This window comes from Salvelinus alpinus, chromosome 3 (genome assembly GCF_045679555.1).
Source record: "Salvelinus alpinus chromosome 3, SLU_Salpinus.1, whole genome shotgun sequence".
Classification (NCBI taxonomy): domain Eukaryota; kingdom Metazoa; phylum Chordata; class Actinopteri; order Salmoniformes; family Salmonidae; genus Salvelinus; species Salvelinus alpinus.
Genome location: NC_092088.1, coordinates 24,466,974 through 24,478,595, shown reverse-complemented (window position 1 = coordinate 24,478,595; position 11,622 = coordinate 24,466,974). Strand labels below are relative to the sequence as shown.

The 11,622-nt window shown below is 43.8% G+C and overlaps 1 protein-coding gene across 1 annotated transcript; it reads left to right on the top strand.

The window, feature by feature from the left end:
- The first annotated feature begins 1,037 nt into the window (after positions 1-1,037).
- Positions 1,038-8,548, top strand: metrn (meteorin, glial cell differentiation regulator). Its single transcript, XM_071392226.1, has 4 exons — positions 1,038-1,384; positions 2,654-3,090; positions 4,792-4,851; positions 5,645-8,548. Exons 1-4 carry the CDS (start codon positions 1,284-1,286, stop codon positions 5,956-5,958), a joined length of 912 nt encoding a protein of 303 aa, XP_071248327.1. The 5' UTR covers positions 1,038-1,283; the 3' UTR covers positions 5,959-8,548.
- Positions 8,549-11,622: the final 3,074 nt, after the last annotated feature.

The following is an 11,622-nucleotide window of genomic DNA, read 5'->3' as shown; positions in this document are numbered from 1 at the left end:
GCGTGGAAGAGGCAGGACTGAGTATGTGTAGAGGTTTGATTATGGAACAGGTCGCAGCTGGTGGGGATCTGCTCTGACTCCAGCACACCTGTCTCTGCCCACACAATCACACACACACACAGAGAGAGAGGGAGAGGGACAGAGCACTGGGGGAGTGGCGGCAGGACAAGGAGACACAGGATGAGCACTAGAGGGCGTGGCAGGAGTAGATGTGACACATAATCCTCTGGTTGAAATTTCACCCTCAAAACAACAGTTTTGATGACATTTTACAAACCCAATATTTTTTCCACGTAGATTCCACGTCACAATACGCTGACAAATTCCGTTGTAAGAACGTTGATTTAACCAGTTTGTGCCCAGTGGGCCTCACAGGTAAGCATTGAGTAACTGATGAGGCTAATCAAGGAGCTTTTCTTGGCTAGCATTAGCACAATAAATAAATATTCTCTGTTCATACTTTTCTGTCTCAAGGTAGAATTTTCTGTCCGTCTTGCTTGTGCTTCTAACCTGCACTTTTTAGGGGTTCAAGCAGCAAAGCTCAGAGAAACGCTATTATATTTCATAGTGGTCATTATTATCTAAACGCCTTCTTGTACATGGTGGAATCATTCATATTTTCCACTGAACCAGGTTTTTTTTCTACTTTTGAGGAGGAAGGGCTCCAATACATGTAGGCCTATTGTCAAGAACTTTCAAGTTAAGAATTTCACTTTAACCCTGTGTTTGCTCATAATATGAGATAGGAAATATGAGGACAGTGCCTTCACACTTCAACAAAGTAGGTTAATATTTGTGCCCATGCAACTCATTTTTTCTTCGTCTTTGTACATGCTTGTTTGACACAATGGTAAATTGCCGCCTATCTATTACCAACAAGGCTTGTTCTTGCATACTGATAGATCATTCTTCTTATGTTACGGGCAATAGCTCACACCCCCTCCCCTTCTATCGTATGAGTGGTTTAAAGTTTCTCCTCTCCAACTCTGATTGGTCGACCAACTTGTGCTCACGGGCAAAAACTTCAGACGACTCTTCTCTTTACGCACTACGATCAGGGAGGCAGAGTAAAAGTAGGGACAGTCCGTTTAAAAGTCTAACTGAAAGTATCTTATCTTTTCGTCAAGAAAAGGAGGCTACCACGCTATGGAGGTTGTCGAGAACAGCAAAATACAATTCGCGTAGATAGGAATAGTGGAGATTCCCATGCGTAAAGGTTGAAGGGACGGCATCTTTGGAACATTAACTTTTTTTTATCAAAGTCGTAACACCTACCGAAAGAAATGGCTATTTCTTGGATTTACAAAGTTTGGATCCTGCTACTACCCATTTTTGATAGCGCGGTGTCCAGTTATTCCGAAGACCAATGCAGCTGGCGAGGGAGGCAAGTATAACTTTTATAACGGTTTATTCAAGTTTAATTTGTTTTATGGAGAACCATTCACATTTTTTTTATATAGCTAGGTGCAAATAATGTTTTGTTCAGGTTCTACTTTAGTTGAAACAAGTCGATACAGGTTTTGGGCGCAATTAAATGTTTCCAGTGTCTTGCAACAAAGTATTGCGCCTTGGGTTGCAGTCTTGCAGAGTGAGCTAGAGAGAGGAGAGGGTTATGCCGATATTATAACGGTTTTATGTGTGCACAGGGGAAATTACTTGTCGCTTTTTGGAAAAGGATGATTTAATATTAATTTTATAAAACCAAATTCTAGGCCATGTTTTGCAGATGAAATGACCTACACTATGCAAAGTCAGTCACATTTTTAAATGGCACTGACGGGCGCATTTGGTGACCAATAGGTAGCGCTTCTTCTTTTTGAATGCAAATGGCTACCTCAGTTCAATGTGTATTTTGAAAGCATGTTTTAATCGTTTTCAAAGGATGCACTTGAAATGAGTGAAATGCACTGCAATGAAAATCTCCAGCTGAAAAGGTTCATCTGTTCTCATCCATTTTAGCCAGAATGATTTGTTTATTTATTATTTTTCAAGCAGTCCCTCTCAAAGTTGCCCACATCTAAAGCCTATACCCAAACCACACATCCTGCAATGTTCAGTGCAATATAAACCCTGGATTGTTGATGATAGAATTGGACATTGACGAGGCTTTGAAGCCACCTGTCGGCGATATTGACACTCCCCAGTTGAAGCAGTCCTCCATAGGAATGAATGGAATTCTACACTATTTCAGTTAAAAGTTTCAAGGACTATTTTTTTTAGTGGCCAATAGGGACAGTAACATCACTAAAATTAGAAATTAATTTAATTTAATTTTATGTTTTGCTCATATAATATAATTTAAAAGTGTGCATTACAGCATCTGTAATATAAAAAACGTGTCAAAAACAAATGTAGACATCAATAAATGCATTTATATAGCTTCCAGATTTATTTATTTTTACAATGAAGAGTACCAAGATGGCTATGCGGTGGACTCAATACAGCGCCCCCTGTTAGTCATCCAGGGTTTATATACATCATTGGTTTATAAAAATTGCACCACATCCTAGAAAGTGACACGCTGGTGACTCCAATTTTAGCCAAGAGGACAACTTCTGAGGACGAGTCTGTCTAGCTTGGAGGTTATAGGCGATGAAGTCCAATTATGTAACTTGGTCTCCCTTTTCTCTCTCTCCCTCTTTCCATCCCACAGTGGTCTGTCCCAGCAGCCAGGCAGTGTGGAGCAGATCTCCCTCCACTGCTCGGAGGGTGCTCTGGACTGGCTCTACCCTAAGGGGGCGCTTCGCCTCACCCTGTCCCCCAGGTTGACTTCTGCGGCGGTGGGGCCGGGGGGCAGCAGCTCAGGCCTGATCACGGCCTGCGTCAAGCCCTCGGAGCACTTCCACGGGGCCCAGCTCTACTTGGAGAGAGACGGGGTCCTGGAGCTCCTGGTAGGGGACCGTCTGGAGACGTCTCCCCCACCCCGGGTGCGCTGCTTCAGCCGCTTGCCCGGCGAGAAGGTAGCCCTCTTCCTCCAGGCCACGCCTCACCAGGACATCAGCCGCCGCATTGCATCGTTCCGCTATGAGCTGCGAGGTGATTGGACGGCACGCCTGTCACTCGACTCGAACCCCATCATCAGTAATGAAGGTGAGTTGGAACGAGGAGGGAGGCAGCCATGCTAGATCAGTCTGGGTTCTGGAAGGGTCACATTTGGCCGGAAATAGATACACATTCAATATTTCTCTCAACACAAAGCAAGGAAAAGACAGTGTTAGATTTGTTTTGAATATGCTCCCTGAGGGTTGATGGGCCTAACAAACAACTTTTAGAATTTGTTTTAGCTCAGATTCTATAACTAAATTCTCTTCTCACCCACATGCTTCCAGTAATTATTTTAGCATGGGTCTCTGAATCATATTAAATTGTATTCTGGCAAACCCCCCCTAAATATGTTTCCTCACTCTTAAGCACAAACAGACCTTTTTGGGGGGTTAATTTTCAGTTTTCTCTGTGTCCAGGCAGAGTAGAGTGGGGGAAGTGTCCTCTAGTTTCCCTGGACACATAGGCCTACAGACCCTGTCGCCTGGTTCAGATTTGAAAGGGAGTGGAGAGAGGCAGAGAAAGAAAGAGAGGGAGGAGGGTTAGTGGGACAAAAGCCCAGTATGTGGGGCCTTCTCTCCAGAGCCCGGAGCTCCTTTCATTGGAGCCTTCGCAAGAGTGTTCTGGGATTACTGCCGTTGCCTTGGCGACAGGGAGGCCCTCTGCCTCAGCTGAGATGCTACCCTCATTTGTTGAGCTGCCCCTCTGTAGGGAGGCTTGGCTCTTAAGAATACACCCCCTCTCCGCTCAAGAGTCTTCACACACGTACACACACACTGGCTGGGCATGGGGGGAGGTTTGCTCTATGGCCAGGGAGAAGGAAGGAATCTCATTTATCAGACTTTTTCACTAAGAAGGGGAATGTGTGGAGGGGGCAGCTAGGAGGCGTGGTGGTGAACTTCTTGGAACTCACAAGGCCAGAAGAACTTTAAAAAATGCCAGGGTGTGTTCTTTTTTTCAGTGCAGTCAATTCAATGCAGCCACAGTTTGGTGTTTTTGTTTCGCTCTGCGTTCCTTTTCTGTGGCCATCTGTGGACTGGGTTCTTGTATGAAACGGAGGGAGGATTTGCTGTATTTTAGTTTCCTCTTTTAAAGTGATAAACAGCTGTGATGGAAGCCGTCACAACTTCTAGAAAAGAAGTAAGTGCCTTCTGAAAAAGTGTAGAAATGGAGCTCGGCCCATTTAAATCTTTTGAAGTTTTACACCCTCCTCTGTTGCCCTTGTCTGGTTGGCTTTGATGAGGTGTGGGTGCAGACACCCTAGCAGGGTCTAGGGGGGGGGGGGGGGGAGTGGTGGGGGTGGGAGGTAGGTGGGCTGTTTCATTTCATTTGGCTTTAAAAACGTCTGGGGCCATTGGAGTTTCAACTGGCCTTCCTCTCCAAACTGTAAAAGTAGCAACTGTCTGAAAGAACACTGCAGTTGGTCCGTGTGTTTGTCCTTACACTGTGATTTGTTCTATTCGCGTCACGCCTCCAGAGCATTTGATCTTTGTTATAAGCTCGTCTCCACCCTCCTTTAAGTCTCCTTTCAAGTGTGCAACAGGATAGGTTAGAGCTCAAGGCGTTTTTAATATAAAGCTTTTAAATATTCGAACTTGTTTCTTTTTTTGAGGTATTATGTGGTTTACAATATCACGAGGGAGTAAACACATTTGAATGAGGATGTAATTAGTGTTTGTTTGATTAGTGGAGTTCTCCAATTGACCCTCTCTTTCTTTCTTCCCCTTCTCCCTCCCACTCTCTTCCCAGGTGCCTGCAGACCCTGTAACAACACAGAGCTCCTTATGGCCGTCTGCACCAGTGACTTTGGTGAGTTCTCCTCTTTTACAACCTCCTGTTTTGTTGTCCTGGGCTGCCAGACCAGGAACAGTTTGGTGTCTTACTGAATTTCGTCCTCCATTTCATGTGGATTCAATACAAAATGGCAAGATAAGCCATTCAGTTGCAGAGAAAAAAGAGAATGATTTTGTGTCAGGATGGAGGAACTACAAATCGGTTGTGTTGAATTAGCTGAAAGTAGGGGTAACACAGGTCTGAGGTTGGTGTAAATCCAAATACTCCCCCCTCTGAACTACTTAATTTATGCAGAGGTCAAAGGTGAAACAGCATTACTTTAGCCTCTCTAGTTCCCCTAAACCCCCACTCCTCAAGGCACCGTAGTGGAATAATCTCCCCCCACCCTAGACAGTGCAGTGGACTAATCCGCATGGCTCTAATTGAGCCGTAATCAGGCTTAGTGGCAGCCCCTTGGCAACATAAAGTCAGGGGGATTACAGAACTGTCCCAGGCAGCTCTCCATACCAATTTCACTGACTCTAATGTTAGCCTCTGGTGGGTTAGGATTCTAGTTACTTGTTTAGTACTTCAGCTGTTTTTTGGCAGCTAAAGCGTGGCAGATATTTTCCCAGTGATTACCAATATTGTGTTTTTAGAATGGGAACAACAAGTATTGAAGAAAATTACATCCATTCAACAGATGGTAACCATCCACCATCTTAGTCCACATTTAGTTTAACTATGATTGTCGTATTTTTAACAACTGCTACAAACAAATTGGGTCAATAGAGCTTTTGCCTAACCAGTTTGTCTCTTCTACCCACAGTGGTGCGTGGTAACATCAAGGCAGTGGATGAGGACAGTGAGCTACGGGCGGCTGTAATCAAAGTCAGCACCACCCGAGTATTCCGCCAGAAATACACCCTGTTTACCGGCACCGGCCGTTTGACCCGCACGGGCGAGATCAGGACCCTGCTGCAGTGCGGCGTCCGGCCCGGGGTAGGCAGCTTCCTCTTCACCGGCCGTGTCCACTTCGGCGAGGCATGGTTGGGCTGCGCCCCCCGCTACAAGGACTTCCTCCAGGCCTACGCTCAGGCCAAGTTGGCCCAGCAGCTACCCTGTGAAATGGCTGTGGACTGACCCGAGCCACCCCAAATCCCACCTGACTACTCCCCTGAATGAGGCTGTCCTGTGAGGCAAGCCCTAACTCGATCAGCCTCCTCCCCCCCCCCGCCTGTCATTTGGTTTGCCAAACCTCAGAGTGAAAGGTGAGGAAGATGGGAGCCTATCCGATGGTGCAGCTATGGGCCGACCCTGCCATGAAGGTCCCGTTGGATGCAGTCTTCCCCCAAAGACTGAGGAGTTGGGCATGGACATTTGTAGCACCATTCCCAGTGCAATATGCAGTCCTGTTAAGATATGAAGGACACTGTGGACGAGATGAGATTAAAGCATTCGGCACAGGACACATTTTCAAAAAATGCTTATTCAGAATTCTCATAAGAGCTTGCCGTAACAACAAGCAGAAATTTGTCAGGAATGGATTCAGAGCTATTGAGTGTGAATTTGTCTTTTAAACTCAGGAAAATATGTGGGAAATTCTGTGGTGAAGTTACCATCTGTTTGGAAGTCACATAATTGTTATCCCGGTGTTCAAGTACAAGGCTGTTGTTTTTTCTATGGTGCTCTTCAAAATGGCCACTCATTTTCCTTCAATGTTTTGTTTCGGAAAACTGGGGGAAATCTATCCTTTTGTGTCCAAGATTTTCTCACAATTTTATAGTTGAAAGAAACAACGGGGGACTATTCTCAGTGTTGCAATTATTTATTGGAGATTAGGGTGGGTCTTTCTTTTTTCAAGGATTTAAAAAAAAAAAAAAAGATTCTTAATTTGCACTAATAAGGGAAAGGGAATGATCTGGAAAGTCTGATGCTGCAAGCAATGAAAACCAAATGAAAACCTGACTATATGTAGCGTAGAAGAGGAGTGATCAGAACATAATAAATGTACAGATATTGCTAGCGCATGATAGTGCTACGCTAGGGTTAGCACATGTTAACGCTAGGTTAGCACATGTTAACGCTAGGCTAGCACATATTAATGCTAGGCTTGGGCTAGCGCATGTTAGCGCTAGGCTAAGGCTAGCGCAGCAGGTTCACAGCACGATAAACTCTGCAAACTAGTGATGAACGTACTTTCACGACAATAGCCAACTCTGAGATTATTATTTTTTCGAAGTACACACAGGGCAATTCTGCCTTTTTGAACCCTGTTTAAATATTTTCTGCAGATTTTTATAATACAGTTCGCTGTTTACTTCAAGACTTCATTGTGATATCTCAGTTTGGTTGAAAACTTTTGTTACCTTTTAGTATGCTGTCTGGGAAACATTGATTTTAATATTTGAAAACCCCTTATTTTGAGTTTACCATAATTACATTACAACAGTGTTGCCCATTACAGCCATTTCATAGCTATTCATACCTATTTTCTAACTGTAAGCCTAAGAGAAAAGCTGTCTGCAAAAAACAAGCTGCAAAATTCTACCAAAACAGATAATGAGATGCTATAAGGTCTCCTGGTCCAGATTTATGTCATTGTTCAAAGTTAAATAATTGTGTTAATTGAGTACCACAGTATGAGTCATAAAACCCGGAAATGGTTCCAATCGTTTTTTCACCATAATTTTTTCCATCTGGGATTTTAGAACTACTTCATATAGGTTCTGTGTTTCGTGTAGGCTTACCCTGGTGTAACATTTTGATAACTGCGCAAATCTAACATTTATCAATAATTTGCATAGCACATTTTTGAGAGTAAATTGAGGCAAATACATTGATAAAACCTCACCTTGTCCGGGAGAGAATTGCACAGCTATCAAAACGTTACTGTCAAATTCACGATGTGAAAAATTAATGGCAGAAATTCCATTGGAACCGTAACCATTGTGGCGGACTATGGGAGTTTGGCTAGAAATGTTTCAAGTTTGTGGGACTGCAACTGCTGACAACAACAATATTCCCCTCAGTGAATGTCCATTGGGATATGTCTCAAAGTTGGCAGAAGCAGTTGCACCCAGTAGCTACCTAACTTTCACAAGCATACGTCCGAAATGTTGATAGCCATGTTGAGCCGTGGAAACCTCAAAAACAATTGAGTCCGGCCTCCCGAGTGGCGCAGCAGTCTAAGAGACTGCATCACAGTGCTAGAGGCGCCACTACAGACCCTGGTTCTATCCCAAGATCGAAAAAAGGGGGGTGAAATAAAAAAACAAAAATACAATTTAGTCCAAATATCAATAATTAACTCTTACAGCAATATTAAATGTCTTTGTGTGATACTCTTTCAAACAGCTTTGGGGATAGCAGTAAGCTTCTCTAGACTAGCATACAAAAGGAACAAAACATTAATATCCATGGCCATGATGGCTAGTCAAGTTATGTTGTCTTATGTGTACTAAATCGATGAAGGGAGCAGTTAACACCAAATGAAGGTGATGTGCTGGAGCGGTATGTACAAAAAAAGCAAAAACTGCCATGTTTGCTGATATTGTCAATTGTTTCTATGTGAGTGTAATTTTGTGTTAATACCAATGTGAATGTTATTATGTATATAAGAAATTCTAGAAACTAAAAGCAACTTATGGAGGAAAGTGTTTGAATGTGGTCTGTGATATAAAAAGTCTGAAAAGCACATGTGAATGTTATGGATTAAAAAAAAATCTCTGCATGGTTGCCTCTTCCACCAACTATAGAGTAAAGTTACATAGTTGTGTCGTTATATAGTTGTTATCTCTCATGCACACATCTTAAAACAAGTCACGCTACAGATGACCATGGTTGAACAACATGTCCCTATATTTCATTACATGGATTTAAACCCACAACCTCTAGTTGTCACTTAGATATATTTGGGATAAGGGTCTGAGACTTTTACAACAATGTTAAGTCACTATATGTGTCCTTAGGGGGCCCAAGACGAATGGCTTGAAATAAAGCTAGATAGAGCGAGAGATTTAGAGGAGTGCAAACAGACACCGGGGGCGGCAGGGAGGGAGGGAGGAAAAGGACGGTTGGAATTGTGTTGTGCTCCGACTCCCATTTTCAGGATTCAGGAAGCAATAAATTCTCAATAAGGGAGCGGTGTTCGGAGCGGGACGGAGGAGCAGAGGTGCCACACAGTCGCTCACTGTGTCCTCATGGCAGTTTGACAGGTTTAAAGGGCTATACACTCCCTCTCAACCAACAGAAAACAAGACTGAGCACATATACACTTTCACACTCTGAGTATTATTACTGATTACCAGAACTCTAAATGAAACATTTTCATTGGTAGCACTGGTGTGCCCAACTTTGGAGCACAACATAAAATTTAGGAGCACCGGAAAATAATTTTAGTTCTAATCGATTGAGATATAGCCTATATGAATTCTAGGTACTTCTGAAGTAGTGGTGTCATTAAGCCTGGACTTCCGGCACTTCAGCCCCGGAAGTTTTTGATCAAGCCCCGAACCTTTTGATGGTAAATTATTTTTTCCAATTTCTGTCTGATATGAGTTTCCATAACCACACATCACTTGCACTTTGCAGGTTAATTATTCTAATTTTTTTACTGACAAATTTCTATGACAAAAATAAACAATACACAAAAATAAACAATACAATATACTGCTCTAGGCAGTAGCAGGTATTGCAAGTAGCCCCTGGAGTGACCCGGTGCCTGCTGTGATTGGTCGAGATATCACAACTCAGTGGACTGCTCACATCCCTGTACCCCTCCTCCACCCCTACAGCACCTGTTCGATGTCAATGACATCACTCAGCAAAACACCTGTCACTCAGTCAGAGTCTACGGCATAGCACAGAGCAAATATAGATATTCCCGAACTTCTGAAAAAGTGGCCAAAAAAACAAGCAGGTTGCGCAGGTTGAGGCAGCAGTGAATGACATGGAGAGGGCAGAACAGACAGAAAGGGAAAGTTCAGCAGCAGCAGCAGAGTTAGCCAAACTACAGGTTTGTGCAGGGTTGGTGGTAGCTTATTAGCCAGTCTTCCTCAGCGTAAGGAATGGTTAATGCTAATAAGCTAGTGTTAGTGCTCAGCATCCTAACGATATTGGGTGTCAGTCAGAGTTATTTAACAGTATATTGTGAATGGGCAAGCTAAGGATGTTGATATAAGTCTTAATATTAGGAAAAGCTACTGGCTGGCTAGCTAGCTGAGACCGAAGGGATGAGAGAACGTTTTTCTGACTGAGACATATACACTATATATACATCAAATTAGTGGATTCGGTTGTGTCAGCCACATGCAAGTCCAATAGATAGGCCCTTAAGTTATGTTTCCTAAAATGTTAAGTTATGTTGGTGCGGCAGTGTAGCCTAGTGGTTAGAGCGTTGGACTAGTAACTAGAAAGGCTGCAAATCCCTGAGCTGACAAGGTACAAATCTGTCAGGCAGTTAACCCACTGTTCCTAGGCTGTCACTTAAATTAAGAATTTGTTCTTAACTGACTTGCCTAGTTAAATAAAGGTAAAAATAGAATCTAAAAATCTCACATTAGCTGGTAGAACTAACAAAATGAATCATTAACTCCAAGCGGGCTGTCATGTGCCTTTTACTGAGGAGTTGCTTCCGTCTGGCCACTCTACCACAAAAACCTGATTAGTGGAGTGCTGCAGAGATAATTCTCCTGGAAGGTTCTCCCATGTCCACAGAGGAACGCTAGAGCTCTGTCAGAATGACCATTGGGTTCTTGGTCACCTCCCTGACCAAGGCCCTTCTCCCCCGATTGCTCAGTTTGGCCGGGCGGCCAGCTCTAAGAAGAGTCTTGGTGGTTCCAAACTTCTTCCATATGATAATGATGGAGGCCACTGTGTTCTTGGGGACCTTCAATGCTGCAGACATTCTTTGGTACCCTTCCCCAGATCAGTGCCTCGACACAATCCTGTCTCGGAGCTCTACGGACAATTTATTTTATCCTCATGGCTTGGTTTTTGCTCTGACATTTACATTTACATTTAAGTCATTTAGCAGACGCTCTTATCCAGAGCGACTTACAAATTGGTGCATTCACCTTATGACATCCAGTGGAAGAGCCACTTTACAATAGTGCATCTAAATCTTTTAAGGGGGGGGGGGGGGGGGTGAGAAGGATTACTTTATCCTATCCTAGGTATTCCTTAAAGAGGTGGGGTTTCAGGTGTCTCCGGAAGGTGGTGATTGACTCCGCTGACCTGGCGTCGTGAGGGAGTTTGTTCCACCATTGGGGGGCCAGAGCAGCGAACAGTTTTGACTGGGCTGAGCGGGAACTGTACTTCCTCAGTGGTAGGGAGGCGAGCAGGCCAGAGGTGGATGAACGCAGTGCCCTTGTTTGGGTGTAGGGCCTGATCAGAGCCTGGAGGTACTGAGGTGCCGTTCCCCTCACAGCTCCGTAGGCAAGCACCATGGTCTTGTAGCGGATGCGAGCTTCAACTGGAAGCCAGTGGAGAGAGCGGAGGAGCGGGGTGACGTGAGACATGTGCTGTCAACTGTGGGAACTTATAAAGACAGGTGTGTGCCTTTCCAAATCATGTCCAATCAACTTAATTTACCACAGGTGGACTCCAATCAAGTTGTAGAAACATCTCAAGGATGATCAATGGAATCAGGATGCACCTGAGCTCAATTTCAAGTCTCATCGCAAAGGGTCCTTTTTTAGAATTAGGCTGTTATTTTACAAAAAAGTAAAGTGGTCTGAATACTTCCAGAAGGCACTGTAGGTGATGGAAAGAGACACCATACAAGACACGGAGACAGCAAAAGAA

Coding starts and splice junctions, on each gene's coding strand:
- metrn (XM_071392226.1), top strand. CDS start 1,284: ATGGCTATTTCTTGGATTTACAAAGTTTGGATCCTGCTACTACCCATT. Junction 1,385..2,653: donor CAATGCAGCTGGCGAGGGAG/GCAAGTATAACT, acceptor TCCATCCCACAG/TGGTCTGTCCCAGCAGCCAG. Junction 4,852..5,644: donor CGTCTGCACCAGTGACTTTG/GTGAGTTCTCCT, acceptor TTCTACCCACAG/TGGTGCGTGGTAACATCAAG.